The sequence below is a fragment of the Calliopsis andreniformis genome, chromosome 10 (genome assembly GCF_051401765.1).
Source record: "Calliopsis andreniformis isolate RMS-2024a chromosome 10, iyCalAndr_principal, whole genome shotgun sequence".
In the NCBI taxonomy this organism is placed as follows: domain Eukaryota; kingdom Metazoa; phylum Arthropoda; class Insecta; order Hymenoptera; family Andrenidae; genus Calliopsis; species Calliopsis andreniformis.
In genome coordinates, this window is record NC_135071.1 from 5,388,058 (window position 1) to 5,409,259 (window position 21,202).

The 21,202-nt window shown below is 36.9% G+C and overlaps 2 protein-coding genes across 2 annotated transcripts in view; one reads left to right on the forward strand and one right to left on the reverse strand.

Moving 5' to 3' along the window:
* LOC143184827 (uncharacterized) overlaps window positions 1-1,058 on the forward strand; it is a 97,989-nt gene extending 96,931 nt beyond the window's left edge. The window contains exon 10 of the mRNA XM_076387330.1: window positions 993-1,058. Within this exon, the coding sequence (XP_076243445.1) occupies window positions 993-1,058 (66 nt within the window). The remainder of the gene's footprint in view (window positions 1-992) is intronic.
* Window positions 1,059-14,056: 12,998 nt separating this feature from the next.
* The window catches only part of Mical-like (MICAL-like protein), a 149,312-nt gene continuing 142,166 nt past the window's right edge, over window positions 14,057-21,202 (reverse strand). The window contains exons 10-11 of the mRNA XM_076387333.1: window positions 16,013-16,125; window positions 14,057-15,923 (exon numbers count right to left, since the gene is read on the reverse strand). Of these exons, the coding sequence (XP_076243448.1) occupies window positions 15,739-15,923; window positions 16,013-16,125 (298 nt within the window). The 3' untranslated portion in view covers window positions 14,057-15,738. The remainder of the gene's footprint in view (window positions 15,924-16,012; window positions 16,126-21,202) is intronic.

Sequence of the window (21,202 nt, forward strand, 5' to 3'; positions counted from 1 at the left end):
CGACTTACGATTCAGGTCTGTCTTTCATAACTTGGACTAGTCTTGATGTACAATCTTAAACAGCTTTACGAAAGCTTAGAAAAAATCTTGAAACTAAAACTAGAGAATCTTTGCATATCAAACTTAACATGACTTCGTTGCATTTTTGAATTTTAATGAGAAGTGATGCTGTTTATATATAACAAGCTTCGAAAAATTTAATTCCCGTATACAAATTCATTTCTACTACTTTATTTTCAGCTACATTCCACCAGGCACATTAGAACCGTGTCCAGAGTCGTGTGCAGAACAATGTGCGGGACCGTGTGCAGAACAATCTACAGGACCGTGCATAATGCCATGTGTACCGACGTGTCCGTAAATGTGTGTCTACTACTATTTTTCACTAAGGAAGTATGTAATTAGCTATATATTATTTTTGTTACTTACATATTAAAATGGTTTCTGTTGTTGAAGGTTATAATTATTCAGTGTTATACCAATTAAAGAACAATACAACATACAGTGAGAAATACAGGGTATTTCTGAACAGCACGGCATAACTCCAAGGAGTGAATCTAGAGTTTAGACTCTAGACAAAAAAATAAGACGAAAATTAAAAATAATTATTTCGTGTTAGAGGCTGCATTTGTTAATTATACGCGTATAAGCATCTGATGGAGAGCACCAGAAATGAGCCCGTGCGGGAACGTCGAGCAGTGGTTGCCCATACAGCAGTATAGCACTGACGTATAGGAGAAGAGAAGGGTCACTTTGAGTGACCCTACATTGCTGTATGGGCAACCACTGCTCGAGGTTCCCTCGCGGGCTCATTTTTGGTGCTTTCCACCAAATTTTTAGACGCGTATAACAAACAAAGCCTCAAACGCGAAATCGTTGTTCTTGATTTTCGTTTTATTCTGGTATCTAGAATCACCCCTTAAAATTATGCCGAGCTATTCTGAAGCACTCTGTATTACTTGTTCAGTATATAACATGAGTTTTTTCAAAACTTTATTATACTTCACTTAAAATCAAATCAAAGGCATAAACCCATAAAATATACAGGGTGTCCTTAAGTGGTGGTATAAGCGGAGAGGATTTCATTCTATATGAAAAAATAGGTGGAAAATAATGAATAAACTTTCTTGATATCGTGTTTCATTTTCGAGAAAATTGAGTTGAAATTATTGTCGGGTGCATGCGTATGGAAGTGCAGTTTTTGATGCTCGAAGGGTATACGGGATAAAGGGAACATTCTCGGTCTGACCACTCACTGTCTTTACGGTACACTAGAAGCATTCTCCGTTTTTGATTTGTGAGTGTATGCGTGTGTGCGTTTGCGCTTTTAGACGTGTGGGTTCGAATGGGCGAAGCGCGCACTCCGCGGCGCAAGAGTGTAATAGACTCGCAAGAAGTGAGCACGTGCAATCATAAAATGTGAGACATTATAATTTCGTTTATTGCATTTTATTTATGCTATTTCTAGAAGAAATACATGTTTATTTTACTTTACTTACCATATGATTTGTTGGAATTTTACTTTAAATAATATTCTGTAAGTGCGTGACAAGCACGGTCAAAAACCGCTATATTTATTGTGTAATTGTATTATAACAAATTAAACAAAACACAAAAAACAATATGTAACACTTTCTCTGTTCAAATTTTCTACATCAAGACAAAGTACGCGCACCACTCATACAGTGGTGCTCACTGAAATCTCACGCTCATACCAACCTAACCTTTTCTGTTGCCAACTTATAAAATTATAAAATTATATTTCTAACACGATTTACCGCTCAAATGCCTACAACTGTAGTTCGTTACACTTGTACACGATTAAAATTCAAAGTCAAATTTCTGGAAAACGATACGTGACATCGAAAATGTTTATTCCATATTTTCGTCTTATTTTTTATGTAGAATCACACTCCTCTGGCGTATACCTTCAGTTCTAGGACACCCTGTATGTACAATATTCTAGAGAATGAAGTTACAAACTTATATTTGAAAATAGGAACGACTGTTTGACTGACTGACCGACTGCCTAACTATTTCAAATTAGCCTTCTTTAGTGTTTTAATCTTTGGGTTTTTGTAAAGTTGGTTCCACTATGGAATTGTTTCTGTTATGTCTTAAATAACATATTTACTTCACTGCTATGTTACAAATATGAATTGATAGTAGTCTGTTGAAAATAATAAATTTAGTTAGCAGATATATGCTTCAGGTTTTAATCTAGTGTTGAACTAGATATTCTACTGCTTTCCTTTATTGCTGGATCCTGTACTTTATTTGCTGTGGGTCCTACAAGCTTTTTAAAGCTTTCCTTATAGTTTTGAAACAATAGTATATCAGCAATAGTATAGTATTCCTTAGGTAGAGTGAAAGGTTACACATCAACTAGTCGGCTTGTTCCATCAATTTCATTCCTGTAACTTTCTTATGAATGCGAACATCTTTGAATACTTTGTTTGAATGCATTGTTTGAAACATATTAAGCTTGGATATTTTGCAAATCTATTCCTTCAGTTATTCCTTCCAAAAAGACGTGGTTTATAGCTGAAAGCATTAAGAATGAGAACTGTATGACGCTGCGCTGTGTATTCAATTAGAATTTAATGCAATTCTATAATTAAATGTAACTACTAAAAAACAATTACTACCATTACCATTTTGTGCCTATTTATGTTAGAATGTTAGATTCTTAGCATAAGAGTAATAAAGCCATAGAAACTAAGGACATCGACAGATCTTATCAAGTGACATAGATAGATGAGTCATCTCATTAATAAATATTTCTCTTTCTAATACAGATTTTAAAATCATAAAAAAGCATGATCAGTTCACGAAGTACACATTATAAGTCAACGAGATAAAGATAGTCTGGCTTTAGAAGAAAGAGAATTAAGTACTTAAAATTATATTCAACGGGGGAAGCAAGATTTTAAACTGAAGAGGATAGATTTTCACACATCCACATGCCTAATTAAAGATTGAAATACATTTAATATACACTATTATGTGAAGGGTATTGGTAACCAGTGGCACGAAAAAAGGAATGGTAATTTTATATGAAAAAATAAATTAAATATATAGATTGAAATTTTATGTTTCGTACTTCATTTTGGAGAAAAAGAATTTCAAATTAAATTAGAACGCATTGATGTACAGGCTTATGTGGCTAAGGTAAAAGGAATACTCAGTTTGACTTGTAATCCTATTTACTGTACAGTAAAAACATTCACCTCATTCTATGCCAAAATTAGTTATTCAAAAACGAAACGGGAAATTAAAAAATTTGTATTATATGTATGTTCTCGATTAATTTTTTTCTGTAAAATCACCACTCTCTTGTGTGTATTACTGGTTACGAAACACTTACACACACACGCACCCACGCACACGCACACATACATGCATTTTTATTCGTTATGTATATGTATTTGTTGAAATATATTTTTGATAATTTTTTTTTTTAGAAGTTAATACAGTACTGTCTTGTTAGAAGCACATATTTATCCCTACCGCCTTGATTGAAATTTGCCGCTGCGACAACTACAAGTCACAAAAATTCGCACGACACGGTCCCGGCAGTGTCTTTGTAGCCAGAGACTGATTAGTATATTTTTCTCTCACTCTGCAACGTTTGCAATCCTTGTTGACACCTGAAATTTGAATGGACGAAATAATATAGTATATTCCGTCTTTTTCTACAGAGACGGTGTCGAACGAAATCTATGTCTTGTATCTGTCACGCACTCTTCTTTCCATTTTAGCTGTCGCAGCCCCTCACGACAAAAAACTAAAGCGCATCGAAAAGTAGACCAGTCGTGTTATAAGAACTCTGTCACCTGAACCGTGTGCTTCTAACCAAACAGCAATGTATTTCGTTTATTTACTTGCAAATAAAGGAATCTGCTTCGACGACTCGGTCAATGAGAAAAACTGAACTATTTTGTCTTTAAGGATGGAAGGAGAGATCCAATCTACGGACAATCTGACAACGTTGTTCTTTTTTTAAGAATCTGATAGTAAAAACGTAAAAACCTTGCCAGAAAATAAAAAACAAATTCAATCTCTGTAACTACTCTCGAAGTTGAGATTTTACAGAGTGTCCCAGCGAACACTGTACACTGCGTTAATTCCTAAAGTATTGTACGGGCGGTCTATTCTCTTCCGATGGCGCGTGTTAGCCATTACTCCTTGAAACCGATACTAAGGTTTTCTTTCGACGAAAATCACTAAATGTAGGTGCAATGTCTCGAAAATTAATTAAAAAAAGTATATAAATTAGATGTCGCTGGATTCGTCTTGAAACACACTATCAACTGATCTGTAAAAAAATATATAGTTTCATTTAAAAAACCAAATTTGACCATCATATCTCATGTAATAATAATGTTAAAAAAATTCGCCTTCGCTAATAAATTGACCCCTTCGAACCATGCAATCCTGTATAAATAATTTTTTTATCTCTAATACTTTAGGAAATAATGTACTGTACAGTGTTCGCTGGGACACCCTGTACATGTAACCCGTGCCAATGACGAAAATAATGATGTAGACATTCAATAATCAATTTCATTCCTACAAAGTTTGATCACAAAGGTGATCCCAGTTTTCGCATGCTAAGATTTGAAACGCTTTATAATAGTTCTAAATAGGCATTTAGTAAAATTGAAGGTTTGAAATCGAAGGTTTTATAATATTTAGGATCTTATTTGGCACCTACAATAAATAGTTATTCACAAAAGGGTTTTTAATTAGCTTAGAACAATATGGTAAAACATTGCAACTGGCGAAGTTGCCATGCCCGGGGTATACAACGTCGCCATACCGTAATAAACAGGATTCCCAACTCGGTCTAAAAAAATTCGAAGAGTTTACCGGTCAAACTGAACGAATACTGAACTGAAAGGACTTAGTACCAAATTTGTATACAAGACAAGTAATGTAAGATTTAGGGCACGTAATATGCACAATTAAATTATAGTTTAAAAAGAGGGCATACGTACCAAAACATAAACAATTTACGTTCAGATTTATAAATTATTAAAAACCATGATTGTGAGAAGGGATGAAGGTGCTCTAACGTCGGAAGACGAGGAAGAAAGAAGTGGGAGGGGGGAACATTTAATTATAAATTATTATAATTAAAAAGTAACAATATTAAATTAATGTATTTTTAGCAACGTCTCCTTCTATTTTGTACATACCCAGACCTAACCCAGACCTAACCCAGACCTAAAAACATACTATAAATATTATAAACAAGTTATATTCTTTATTTTTGGCTTATTATTGCATGTGTAACGTCCCTAAAACGATGCTACGTTGTCCATGGAAGAGCGGCTTTCCAATGGACGAAAAGGTGGGGGTTCGTGTGGCGTGCGGTTAAGGAGTTGAAATCCAAGGCTTATATCTTTCTTAACAATAATTTATTCAACAAATAGTTATTCTAATCCTAACGTTAATATAATATTGATACCTATTCTAATCTAGTTAAATATTAATAAAATCATAAGGTATGAGGTTATATTATGTGTGATTATATGAATGTGAAGTTATATTGAACGTGATTATAATTATTTCCCTCGATAACGCAAGAGTTATGATATATATCGTTGAACGAGAGAGGTTATGTGATATTATTCGCGATAGAGGATCCTCTATACAAGGCGCAGTGTGTTGTGTATGTGTCTGCAATAGATCCTGTCTCGTATGCCCTGGTCGCTGCCAAAGTTATAGGTGGCTATAACTTCAGAGCGGTCTCAAGATTCCATGAAACATATAATTTTTGCTTGATTGCCTAAGCATCCGTAAGCCCTTCGTTATCTTTTCTACATCAGTCGCTACCCTGGAGAAAAGACTCTTCAGGAGCGGTCTTAGAAATGCGTCCGACTAGGAATGGCTTCTAGCGATTGTTGGCAGGCGATTCGTCTGTTTCTGGCGAGCACGAACTCTATATTAAAGGAGCATCAACCATTATTTGCTAGAACGGTCGCTATCCCTAAAGGAGCGGTCTCGATCTCACTGGACGAGTATATCAGCTACCTTCAAGATCTTTGTCTATTCGGAACCTGGTGCCAGGAGGAAGTGTGTCTCCTGCTGCTTTTACAGCTCCTTATATACCCGCTAGTCGAAGATCGCGCATGCGTAATGTCTTATTTTCTAATGGCGGTCTTACTCTAATCGTAAATGGAAACGTACGATATACGTTGTGTTTATGTTAAAATATAATTGGAACCTATAATATATGATATAAAAATAAGGTACAAAAATATTAATTAGTATTAAGATAATACAATACGCGGTAATATAATAATAAGGTATTAGAAGGATACAAATATAGAGAGAGACGGTAATAGATAGAGAGAGATAGTAATAGATAGAGAGAGATAGTAATAGATAGAGTGAGATAGAAATGGATAGAGTGAGAGGGTAGACCGTGGGTCGTTACACATGTAGAATTGGCCTTTCTCGATTGCATCAGCTTGTATATAAACTTGTTTTAATTTAATTTTTCATACAAAATACACAAAGAATGTTATCGTTTGATCTTTAAACTCATCCCTCCCAATTTCATAAAATTTTTGAAGATCTCACCGAAGAAAGTCCTTCCAAGTCGGAAAGTGAAAATATGTATAATATCAAAAAACTGCGTGTGCCTCGTTGCGCTTGGTGGTGACTTGGATCTAGAGCATTTCAAGCTTCTTTCCGAATCTTTCCGAAGCCGTCCGAAGCGGTCCAAACCGCCGATCTCACTTTCTGTTCGAACCTTCCATGTGCAGTGGTGCGTCAAATTCTCGAAACTCGTGTGCCAAGTCAGGGCAGCACGGGCCTCCTAGTTAGGCGCCACCTGGTGCGTTCAAGCGGAACTAAACTTGTCAGTTTTTTACTCTGTTTTATCTCTAACCTGGCAAAAAGCACTGCCAAATCGCGCTGACGCTTTACGTCCTTATATTGAAAGGTTTTGAGCTAGAAAAGGGCTCATTCGATAGAGGAAGGTTCAATATAGCCCGCGCTGGTCATGATTTCGCTCAGAACAATCTCTACATTAGCTAAAAATGCTTAGATTTCATGGCTGTGAATTTGTCGATTTTTACTTTACTTTCAACACTTATATTACTGAACATTAGCAGAATCTGATTAAATAATGACCAGCGCGGGCTAGATTGAACCTTTCTCTATCGAATGAGCCCTTTTCCATCTCAAAATCTTTCAATATAAGGACGTAAAGCGTCAGCGCGTAAACCGCTGTTTTTGCCTAATTTTGTCGGTAATGTCACCGCCCTGACATATCTGATCCTAGGCCCTTAACAAGTAACGCTCTCTGTACCCCTGCGCAAACACCACCAGACGCTTCCGCCAAAACCTCAGAACCAAATGAGAGCGCGTATCATGCAATGACTCCTGAACACGTAGGCGCGACACGACACACAGTGGGCCGGATCGTAGATTTTGGTGACATTTTGGCAAAAAATAAATTTGCTCATATCTATATCTAATCAATTTGTATTGTTTCTTAAAGGTCTATGGACTATTAAAATAAAAGAATTATTAAAATTAAACAGAATTTGTAGTTGAAATGAACATTCGAAGTTGAACATTCTGAAAACTCCATTTACCATTATAAAAGTAGATTTCTCTTTATTGCGATATCTTGATGATCTTGTTTGACATTCTCTATCTATTCTTTTTTCTATAATAGAAAGCATTCTTTCCGAATAAGAAGCAGTAGTTTTGACTAAAATTATTGCAGTAAAGATATTGAAAATATATTGTTTAGTGAAATACAGAATATTTTAAAAGTTCTTCATCATTGACAAGGAATATCTTTTGAGTTTAACAAGTTGGAATGTTTTTAGGATACTCTCCTGTATATAATTCTGTAAAGATCGCTTCCTACTTTGTCCTACTTCACAAGTTATTAGAATGTTAAGCCATTAGCCTTTCGTCGTTTTACGCACAGGTGTTAGCGTTCGCGTTCCCTATCGAGACTTTTCGTCTACTTTTCTGATGTATTCAGTTGAAACGGTACCATCAGAGAGAGAACAGTTAGACATTTAAAGCATTTTTTGCATAATTTTTAAACGTTACACTTTAATTTTTTGTCCATTTTATTAAATTTAAGTTTTGTTTCGTATAGTTTACCTTTAGTCTGTGTTATGTATACGTATTGTATATCCATTTAAGTTAAAGTGTATTATATATTCTGTGTTTGTTTAAATTTATACTTTAGTATACAACTGCATTTCATATTTCCTTTTTTATTCAGATATTTATTTAATTATAATGGAGGCTTTTCGCAAAAATCAAGATTTGTTTTTTGTACTAAGAAATTCATCTAAAGACATGGGTGATTACTTATTTTTACATCGACAAATATGTGAAAAAATTGATATTTCTGCAGAAAATTTAGACATATTGAAAACAAGCTTAAAGAAATTTACTTCTAAATTAAAAAAGAAATGGGTTCAATCTAGTTGTCTGAGGAGGCTCAATAAACTAAACATAAAGATTTCGAAACATTTAGAAGCAACAATGCCCGGAAAGTTTCAAGAATTGCTACGAATGAGGACATATTTCACAGGCTACTATTAACGTCCGATCCGTACATATCGACATTAAGAGTAAAGTCGTATAAAAAAAAAGTCAGACCATTAGATTTTGAAGCTGCTGAAATGATAATCAAATAAAATAAACAACCCCCTATTAGTCTGTTATTTGAAAATCATGATGGTAAGATCAATGAAATTATTCTTCACGTTTAACAGTACCTATTGTACGTTTCAATTATGTTTTTTTTCAGTATGTGAAAATCTGTTTGCAAATAAGGAATTTCAATTTTTCCTATTTAAATCCCTAATGCTATCCTTATCTTTTATGACGGCATTGATTTCGGGCATGGAGCTCGAGCATCAACGGTCGAGCGAGACCCTTTTTTTTGCATCTCCGGTCGTGTACCAATTATCTCGGCGATCGAGAGCAAAGGAAGCCGAATCGACTACCAGTCATTACTGTAATATTCCTTCGATAATAGAACCTCGCGAAAATTACTAATTCATATACCAATAAGAATCTCTTTCATCAAAAGACTGAAGTCTACATAGTTATAAGAATAGAATTAAGCACTTAAGTAGTGTAAAACATTTAGTTTAATAAATCGTTTTATGTATTATTTTAAAGAGAAATCATAGTCTATGAAATTTATTTCTTAACCGCACGCCACACGAGTCCTACTCCCTGTTCACAGGTAAGCCGCTCTATCTGTGAACGTTTTATGTACTAAGACGCACGGTTTGTTACAGTAGTAAACAAATTCAATGAATTCTACGGAAAATACAGAGCCAGAATCTATCACCAACCGAGGAAAGTCTATCATAAGATCGTAAATAACAGAAACTGGTTTTTCTTTTATACATCCAAGGTACGATTGATCGCATCAGTAAGATCCTGCAAACGCATAACACCTATTCAATCTTTAAATCATTTACAGGGTGTAACAAAAATGTCGCAGTTCCTTAAAAGGGGTGATTCAAGGGGTGATTTGAAACAACTTTTTCCTTAGCAAAAATGTAAGATGAGGCTTCGTTAACCAGTTATTAACGAAAAACACCGGCCAATGAGAGCACGCGTTTGCCGCCCGAGCGACCGCGATAGCGTTGGGTACGCGCTGGGCGCCACGGTTGTACTCCGAACAAGAAGTCGGCATGTGTCGACGGAAATAGCATTGGTATGAAAATATTTACATAACGTATAAACGAAAAAGCAATGCAACAAAAGAAATGAACGGAGAATTGGAGAATTAACGTTGAAGATAGAAACGGTGAAAGTAGTCTGATTTAGATTTCAAAAATAGTAGTCATTAATGAATTAAATGCAATTCATTTGTAGTTTCTAAATCTGTGTTACTGGGTCACTGTACCAATCCTGGTCATCGACCGTCGAAATGGTTTATGGTAGTGTAGAATTTTGCCAAAGAAGCACCTTGTACCCCCACGTAGTTTAAGCACTTCAGATCTTCCTTGTTCGGACACTCCGAGATCATGTCTCCTTCGAAACCAAAGCAATAAAGCCATAAATTACCTAAACGCGTGCCCTAGCATAAACCATTTCGACGGTCGATAACCAGGATCGGTACAGTGACCCAGTGACACAGGTTTACAAACTACAGGTGAAGTTTGTTCTCCTCTTCCTTTATTTTTTGTTGTATTGCTTTTTCGTTTATATGTTATGCGAATAAGAAATTTACATATTCTTGTTTTTACGTTGCACGTAGTTTTCCTTGATTTTAAGTAATTATTCACTTCAAGTGATAAACAAAAAAAGGACTCGGTATTATTTATTATGTCGCTTTCAGTTTTCATACTTATGCTATTTTCTTCGATGTATGACGACTTTCTTGTTCGGAGTACAACCGTAGCATCTAGCGCGCGTACCCAACGCTACCGCGGTCGCTCGGGCGGCAAACTCGCGCTCTCATTGGCCGGTGTTTTTCGTTAATAACTCGTTAACGAAGCCTCATCTTACATTTTCGCTGAGGAAAAAGTTGTTTCAAATCACCTCCTGAATCACCCCTTTTAAGGAACTGCGACATTTTTGTTACACCCTGTATAAAGATTGGACAAATACCTTCGAATGCAAAAGATCGGAGACCACCATTGACTGCGCCAAAAGTCTAGAAGATTCCTTGTTTCTACGACAAACTATACATAAATGAAACCAGGTGGAGGATCAGTACACAGATCAAAGAATACCAACGGTGAGCCAAATAGAGTAATTTTTTACAGTCTGCCTTAGAACACTGGATGGGCACAGGACATTCCATTGTCCTGTTGAAGCTATTTTGCCAGGAAACTTTAAAATGTGCCAATGGGAATCAGGTTTATCAAGCTCAATAGGAATCAGGGTTATTACGTAAAACCGATTTGACACGCCGCTGTCCCAGTTTTGTAATGGATTAGCTGATTCATGAAGAGACATCTGATTGGCTGCTGCATTGTTCCGTACCAATAAACATGGTTATATTTGGACTTCCTCAGAACAAATGATTCCAGTATCAGAGCTCTCTATCCCTAAAGAAGCAAGCTGTAACGTTTACAAAACGTCAGCAATTATCTAATTATTTAAGCGGTATTATCTGAAAGCCATTAATATGAGTTTCATTACTTCTTCCCTAGCGTATCCAGAGTTAGGAACATCGTGTGCAAGAACTGCGTACCATCAGACTCCTTGTATTCGCCTAAGATCGTGTGGCAGGAAGAAGGCAATTTCGTATGCAAATCACCTACGGTCTACGGATTACGAGGCAAGTCGAGTCAGCGGCTAAGTGCAAGGTTAGGTTACCGAGAGATCTTTGCGAACGGGAATACTTTCAGCCTGCGGGCTACGAACAATTGCACAATTATGCGTTTCAGTCATGTTGCGATCCGCAAAACATCTCGTTAACGTGACCGATAACGCAAATAACGACTACCTCTCCCACAACCTGTAGTCGTGGAACCTTTCACGTGTAATAAAAGCGTAATTAACATCTGTATGTTACTCGCTAAAATGTATGATTTTACTCCATTGAAAAACTGAGTGTTGACTGGTGTTTTCACCGTGAAGAACCCGAAATCCCATAGCCGTTCCTTACTTTCTGCCTTGAAAATTCCAGTCTCTTTCCACAATTAGTAGCTATTTCGGGCAGGGGTAGAATAATGAGAGACACGCTTCTACACTGGTATCGAAGGATACCTGGCACCCTTTATAAATTTACGGCGAAGCATGAAGGCCTTCTTTGCACGACCGTTCGGGCTTGACCGCTGCTCCACCGAACGAGCACGTCGCATATGACTATATTCAATGATTGCGAACGAACATAGCTTTTATAAAGGGTTACCAAAGATAGTTCAGCCCCCCTATCTAGTGCCACATGTATATTTTATAACATTCAATCTATTGAAACATTAATTTCTAATAACTTCAATTTGCTCGTTGAGCTTAAACGGGTAGTAGAACAGAATTTCTTTAAGTTTAGCGTTTGCACTTGAGCTAATTTTGCAATGTTTAATTTCAATACTGCGTATTACGTTAATATTAGTGAATCTTCAAATCAGATATTTATAAGAACTATAACTTTATTAAATTATATTTTTAGGATCAAAATTAGAAGTTTATAAAAAAAAAAGAAATAAGTCGGGTATGACCCAATACAATTGTATTCCTAATCACAATGTGAGGAATAAAGTCTGAAATAGCACTTATCAATCAAACACTCGGCTCACAAAATCAGGTCCGCACACGGAGGACGCTAATTCAACAGTATCCGCTTGAGCGGCTCGTCCTACCCTTCCAAAAAAAACATGACCTAGGGTAGGTATAGTTGGTGGGGAGGTGGGACGCTGCTTATAATATAAATTGAAATTATAATCAGTCCGTTCCGGGCCGTGTTATGACCAGTCGTCAAGTTGTTGTCCAGAAAACAAACAAACAAAAGGTATGCGTGAATACGCAACCAAATTCATATATCTGTGATACCTAACACTGTAAGCACCAGGACATGTCCCTTTTCAATAAAACGAACTAGGACGGTTTTTCGGATGTCAAGGAGAACCCTAGTGAGTTAAGTTTATTGCTTACATTGGCAACTGCTTCTTCCGTAGTTTTTTTTACCAGTATTGGGTACAGTAACTTGGCAGAACATAGCGATATCGTCCACGAATTCAGACATTTGTACGTTGTTATTCAAACCTTCTGTAATATCTTTGACATATATTAAATAGGCCAGGGAGCTAAGAAGTTCCCTAAACCCTTAAAAACTCTCCTACTAACAATACTATAGGAGTTGAGGGCATACATGACGTTCCGCTCATGGGTCAAGAAAGCAACAAGATTGATAATATGATTAAGACTACCTATGTCACGTAGTTTTTGCAGCAATATATCGCAATTGACATTGTCGAACGTCCCTTTGACATGCAACTTCCTCATTTTTGTAGAAGGCCTCTATTGTTAGAGTTAACGCGGTGAGGTTGTCTAAGCAAGACCTCCGAGCTCGAAAAAATGGTAGAATGCTTGAGATCTTCAACCATTATTGTAATCTTGTCTTGACCATTTTCCCGAAAACCTTACATACGTATGAAGTAAGCGATATGGGTCGAACACTATTATTGTCACTTTTAATTATGAAGAAAGTTCGACTTTCTTTCCATGAAGGTGGAAAACTGCTTTTCAGATAGATTTCAATAAGAAGATCAAATGAAATGAAAATGAAGTTCTCAATGTACTGCTTCCTCACCAGTTTTGATAATTTTCAAATATGTCATAAAGCAAACGATTTCGAATAACTTTCTTCTTTGCACAGAGTAGGTGGTTGGTCTTAGTTTCCCAGATGTTCGCAACAAACTTTTTGTACTACACAGTTGAATTATATCTTACATTTATGCGTTATCAATAGCCTATGCGTAAGTCCGACGTAGCCGCTTATGTATTGTTTCTATAAAGACATATACGCAATCTTCTCGCTGGAAGTGTAGAACATTTCGCAGCGATTTTTTCTTCTTTCCTCTGCACTTTAATAAGGGACCTTCGCTTGCAGTTTACACATATACGCACACAGCAGACTTGAGTTTGGGATGATACTGACTACTTATGTAAGTACTGGTGAAGATGCACTGACAGATCGTGTATACAAACACGGGATTATAGCCGTGCTGTTTAGGCAGCGACTCTGTCTTTGGGTTCAGTGACGAGAGAATCATCCTGTACATGTCACGCGTCACTAAAAGGATGCAGAACAATGAATATCTCGAGAACGAATCTGTCATCGACTGCTAACTGTTAGCATGTGTTTCGAATGCTACTGTTCACTATGAAAAATAAATTATTAAATTTAATAATATTTCTCTAGCTACTCACCATATCTTGTAGATCTTCCAGGTTCTTCTCGCGGTCTTACTCCACGCTTTTTCGACTGGTTCACTATATCGATTCAATATCCGTATTCTTTATACCTTTACATGTATTGATGTAAGCATGAAAGAGAAATAGGGCGCAAGAGAAGGATCGAAAAATCGAACAGGGCAAGATCAATTGTTGTATTTATTGTTTGATTTCCTAAAAAAGATCGCTGGTAGTCGGAACCATTAACTTGGAATGATGTCGTATTTCTGCCTTCTGAATGGTATTTCTGCTACGGTACACGCGTCCTACTTAGTGGATCTTAACCCTGGGAAGGCAAATTCCTGTACTGACGGCGGACGCCGAGTCATTTTGACCGTCTAAGGATTAATTAATTATTTACAAATGTAAGGACCTGTTGCACGCGAGCGACATGCGCGATTTTTACAATTGCGTTAATTTCTTGCCACATCGTCGCTTGCAATTATTTTTGTATTAATTTGACATTGCATCTGCATTTTCAATTATTTTTACGTTATGTTATCTACATACATCAAGTTACAATCTAAAATACATACACGAAACAAAAAATCATGAATCACAATATTCGTCGCTTTTAAACGAATAACTGTGTCCTGGAAAAATTATTCGTATTGATAAATGTGATTATAATATTGAAGAATGCAAAATAAACGGAACATCCTCTATACACTACTTATGTTACATACGTATCGATTTTTCTTTAAAAACAACCTTTGAACCATTGCATTTCATAGTTGTAATCATTTGAAATCATCAAGTCCCAATTTATCTTTCAATACATCGTTAGCTTTGTCTACATTTTTTAGTTTTCTTATCGCATTTGCCATAAATAATTGTACTTTCATGATACCTTAAGAATCATAGAATTGCGTACTTTTTATCATACTCCTTTAGTAATTCGAGAGCGAGTACAATTTTAGAAATCAATAACAGATAGTAGTATGTATTTTGAGTGTTAACATGTAAAATTCTATAACATTTTTATATTGAATTACTTCGGACAAGAAATATATTCTAAAATATATTATGGAGTATGATTTCTAGAATTTGCCCTTATCCGACAAAGTCTTTTTACACTATATAAAAGATGGCTAAGTTTTACTAACTGCTACTCTAAGAATTGTTTACAATAAATGAAATTGTTTATAACTTCTATATTATGTTAATCCAATTCCAATGAGGAAATATTCATTATAAGTCATACACAAATTAGTAGACTAGGAAGATGTTACTACGCATTCGAGGTAGTGTTTTTTAAGGCAGCACAATATACATGTACAATAAACCCTCGCAAACTAATCTTATAAGGGTTCCGGCTCGGATTAAAATTTGAAGAAAATATATTATTTTAACACTTATCGCGACAAAAACTCTTGGCATTCGAAGTTTAGACGTTCGAGAAGAAAGAAATACGGTACTGTTCAGAAGTGGTAAACTTGCATCCGGGGCAGTACGAAGGCAAGAGGAATTCCTCGCTCGCACCAATTGACTGACTACGCCTTTCATCGGTAATTGTAACCGCTTTAGGCAGTAATACCTATCCACTGCGGCCAATTAAACTCACATATTTTTCAGATGTAAGTTTACCTGGTCTGAACAGTATCCTTAGTATCCTTTACTTCTTGAAAGCTAGGTTTATCCGTACTGTTATTACTCTATTATTCTTCAGTATCAAAAATCAGTGCATAGAATTCTATATCACAAATAAGCGACAAATGCTGGTAGTATTTATTTTGGTTTAATTTGAGGGAGACTTAAACGGATCAGTTTGGAAAGACTTAACGTACACTTAACACGTACAATCCATGAGTTAGTAATGGAACCTTAAAACCATTTCCGTTTATGACGTTTCAATTTCGATTCAGTTTCATCTACATCTTTGTCAACATCCCTCTTAGATGTTTCCTTCAACTTCTTCTCTTTCGGCTTATCTTTTGACTTATTTAGTTTTATCTTAAGTCGACGATGTTCTTCTGCTTTCTTATTCAATGTTTCATATTTATTTCTAGCTATTAAACAGAGAATACAGGTTTTTTAATATTACGTATTTACGCTGCAAAATTATGTAACGAAAATTTGTGATATTTAAATCACTTACCAGCAAAGAGATCCATATGTTTGTTTATACTTCGGTCTTCTTCTATTTCTCTTCGACGATCCATTTCCAAGCTCTCGACTATCTCATTCCGTTTTTCAACTATTTCTACGAGCCTGACAATTTGAAACACATTTACAATGTTAATAAATAAACCATTTTTTATCATTACTGTAAGAGACAAATAGTGATAGTTGCGTTTTGAACATTTGAGTTTTCTGTTGTGAAAACCACAAACAAGGAAGATCGCTAGGCACGCGATTAAAATTTAAAATACAAAGATGAAGTCCCCTCTTCTGTACACAAAATGTAAAGGAGGTTTCCAAATATGTAGGACATCTTTGTAGGATAGATTCTAGATACGAAGACAATAAAAAAAGTTCATGTACTCATATGTCTGGCAGCGTTTAGTTTTTCAGTTGTACACTATTTTATATTGCGTACAATGTAATACTTTTTTCAAGACCTATCACTGTGTAACAGTTATTTAAACGGTTGGTGTACCTCTGGGTCTAGTGGGACCTAGTATACGGCTCCTAGTATAGGAGCCTAGTATACGTTTTCGTGCATATGTGCAGTTGAACTTTTTAGTGTCTTTATGTCTAGAACCGATCATCTAAAAATGTCCCACTTTTTTTTTCTTACTTTTTAGGTATTTGAACCAGCGTTTTATCAAGCACAAAATACCGTATAACTAGAAACCTAAACGTTTCCAGACATATGTCCATGTGAGCTTTTTTCATTGTCTACGAGCGTAGAACCTATCTTCCAAAAATATACAACATGTTTGGAAACACCCTATATTGATTACTAATAGAATTATTTCCAATAGCCACACCGGTTGAAAAATATCTTATCATAGTCGACGTCTAGTCGTCAGAATTAAAAAACTTCCGCTATTCTAAGCCGTACCTGTGCTGGATTAGTTTATTAGTTACAACAGATAAACGAGAAACCAACGCCTAAAAGTAACTTGCATCGGATAAATATGCAGACTGCATCAGAAAATGTAGAACATTTTTGGAGGATAGATTCTAGAAATGTAGATAGTGAAAAAAGGACATTTGTTTATCGCATATCCCCGGAAACTCTCAGTTTTTTATTTATACGTATTTTATATTGCGTAGGGGATTACCTACTGTAAGATCCATGACAGTATTTACTCATCTAACGGACCAGAATATTTCTCAACCTGGCAGAATAACAAAGGAGGTAGAGCATATAGTACAGGCAAGTTATTGAGTAAACGTTTTATGCCAATAACCCGTTCGTTATCTGAAAACCATAGGAAATCTGCCCGCGGCAGAAAAGAATTTCGTTGCCCCTGTTACTATAATATAAAATACTCGTTTAGAAGCGGTAATATATCGAGCTTTTGTCTCGTTCGCGAAAATCGTTGTCTGTTAGCATACGTGACTGATCGAAGATCGCCTTCGGTAGAAGATTCAGTTGCGCTAATAACAGACACGGTACATTCGGAGTATGACTCGTTTTTCAGCTATTGCAGTTGACATTCGAACAGGTGAGCGATTTCGATCAGCTGTTCGAATCTTAGGTCCGACGTCGAGTGGGGACATCGGAGCCTAAAATAGAGAGACAGTGAAAACCGTAACATATTAGACACAGATAGACGATGATAAGCGAGCGGCGCGTAGCGAGTGCTCCGCGCTTTCGCGGAGACACTCGAGCAAGCGAGTCAGTTTTGCGCCAATTGCTCGAGAGGTAGCAAGAAATTCAGTGATATTATAACAGCCTAACGACTTCAAGAAATTTGGTCACCAGACTCTTGAAACTTTCGCTTTCTACAACTGTAAGTCTGTCTACTGCGACTCGTGAGTTACTCTGCTCAATTAACACGTGGGATACGTGCGACAGAATACCGAGAACGCAGGTTTGTGACATTTAGGTGACGTATTGCACTCTTGGAATCGATGGTTTTCCTGATTCCCTGAGTTTGCTATTCGTCAGAAAAGCAGTCATGGACCACTCGTCTTGGTTGAACCCTGATAAAAGAACACAATTAATGTACGTGAGTCACCTCTGCGGTACCCGCGATCTGCCACCACGTTTAGCAGCAACCCACGTGTGGCGAATAGACGCACACGTTGTGGAGAACGGCGGTAGAGCCTCTGGCCGTCATCACCACCAAGACTAGTCTCTGCTAGTTATAGTGCGTCTAACGCTCACGAATCTTAGCACAAACCGGGATTCGTACGAAGCAAACCTTATTGTAAGGTGTATTAAACGTAGAGAGGAGGATCCCTCCTCTCTGTATGTTCGCTTACCGACGATTTCTTCAGTGCGAAGAGACGTCGGTTATACAGTCTACTGCACTACCTTAGCGTTACGGCAAGGTACTGCTCTCCCCTCCACATAGGCTCGTCGTCGAAGTCTGGAGTCGGGAAAATACGATCCAGCATGAATTATTCGCCAACCGGTGCGGTTTCACCACTCTTTCTAGTTCCAAACGCCAGCGTCGCTGACCGCCGTGAAAAGAAGGGCCCCAGCACGCACCACCAGGACCGCCTTCCCTCTTTTTGGTTTAAATTTTAAAATAAATGGCTGTCCTTTTCAAGACAGTCGCTGCCGGATTTGTTTCAACAGCGTACAGTGCTCACTTATGGAGATCTTTGACGAATGTTCAACTTAATAATTACAATTACATCTGTGTTATTTTAATGTTACATGTCACATGAGTTATATTTATTTTACATTATTGGGCAGACGAAGTCAAATACCTAGGCATCATATTTGACAAGAGATGCTCATGGCAGCCTGCAATTAACGACAGGGTTCAGAAAACCAAGAATGCAGCTGAGTCCCTCAGAAGACATCTCTCACCATCTTCACTACTCGACGAAAAACTCAGATTGCACACTTATAAAAAAACTGTTTAGACCAGTATTTCTCTACGGGCATCATATATGGGCCTGCTCTACCAAAACTAACCTCAAAGCCGTACATTACACTCAGGGTAGAATTCTCAGGATGATCATGGGTAAGCCCAATAACTATTCCACTACCACTCTCCACAAAGAAACCAACACGGAGCTCATCCTTACTTACATCAGAAAATCTATTTCGAACTACAAGGTTGAGGGTCACCATATCCCACTTGTACAACTCACTGGCACCTACGACATAAACCGCATCCCATACAGAGTAAAACTCCGCTTACCACATCATGATGTCCACAAACATCACGATCATTTAACATCCAATATCCAACATTTCCTGTTCAACAACCCAATCTTATCCTATTTCATTTAAATATCTAATCTAATTATTTAATTATACACGGGTTTTTGAAAAAAAAGCAGGGGTCGGCGCGTGCAGAACGCCTTCCCTCGCCTTCCACTGCTGGGAAGCCGACATGGCGAATTCGTGCGTTCACCTACCCACGATGCATATTAGCTATATCACAACCAAATTAAGAATCGAGTCCATCATATTTTTATATCGCTGCTCAGTGAACGAAATCGCTTTTACGTATAATGTTTAGTCCAGCAAAATTCTATTTCAGCCAAATAAATAAAAGTTTGTGCACCTATCTCGCGTAAGCTACGGAACCCGCCAGTGATTCTCAGACATTAGGGATCCCGGCTTCCGACGTTGATATTTTCTGAAGGAAGCCGATTTTGTCGCCGGATGTACATGTAGCAAATCCGATCGATTGACTAACAACACAGTACACAAAGAAATAGTATATACATATATCATTCTAAACAGTACTACATTCATATGATTTATTATTGACTGGCATAGATTGATTTTGCTGCTGAACGATATTCAAATATGAGAAAATTAGTCGAAATCATATAATTGTTCGGAAAGAAGTGGGCATCTAACTCTGGTGAATGACTACAACCGAAAGCTGTGAACTTCACGCCTGTTTCAACCGTTTGGTGGACTCACGCGTGAATGCGAACCGTTGAATCTATAGACTGCCTAAATCTTTTGTGTCTCTAAAAACAACATAGCATAGACGGTAACATGCAAGAATACGGAGCCCGTCTTTTGCTATCATGCGGGTTCAAATCTGTGACTTTTTTATTTCATACATCATTTTTCTCAGTTTTTTAACTTTAGAGTTCTTCGTTTCATATATTACTCCATTTATAAAATACTGTAGAAAATATAATTCATATTTTAGCCACACGGATAGCCATAAGACACAGATGCACTGTTCTCATTTTTTTATAATCAGTCTTTTTGGAATAAAATAATAATTTGAGCTAAAATAATACAAAATCAAATTTATATAAAGATTGGAATTGTACATTAAAATTACTTGCAGAATAAAAAAAAGTTGTAGCTTTGAACGGGATCCGAACTCGAGCAATGGTAAAGACATAGATGACCGGTATAGGATCCGTGCATCTTGACGTTCATCATTTCATTATGATTACGAGGTGAGATTGTGAGATCCTATACGTCTGATGTCGCAGTTACATTGTGTATAATGAAGAAACAAATGCAGTAGATCACATGTATATTTAAAACAGTCGTGTGCGTTTGGATACAGCACCAGACACGCATAGGGAATTGAAATATCTCAATACCGTCGATTAGCTGTCGCGATTTCGAGTAACACTCGGTCATGTTCAGCTCGCGTCGCGCTTCGCATCGCTAGCTCGTAACCTAGCGCGTTACCACCTATGTATGCATACAGGGTGTCCCGCGTACACTGTACAGTCCATTATTTCCTAAATTGTTTAAGATATAAAAAAAACTGTTTACATGAAATTTGCATGGTATAGGGGGGAAAATTTATTGGCTATCACCAGAAAGTCTCTTTTTTCGTTTAACACTTTCGTACTTTAGTTGATTCATAGTATAACATTGGTAATTTGAGGACGTATATAATACGATTTTCGGATTCTAAAAGTGTGATAATCGGAACAAAGGCTTATCTCGAGAAAGGTCTTTCTTCCAAATAGCTACTCAATTGTACATGATTTTTACTATGCCTGTCTTTTTTCTATTGCATATTTCGTATATTTTACGTACAGACGACAACTAAAGGATGCAGCTTGCCTCCTAATAAGGCAATATCAACAAGACGATACCAGCAATATACAACTCCGTCAGGATACTCGTAACATAATCCAAACAAGTACTGGTACAGGTGCGTCCGGTGAAATATTCCCAAGTACATCCACTATAGCTGATTTTCATGCAAGACATGAAGAA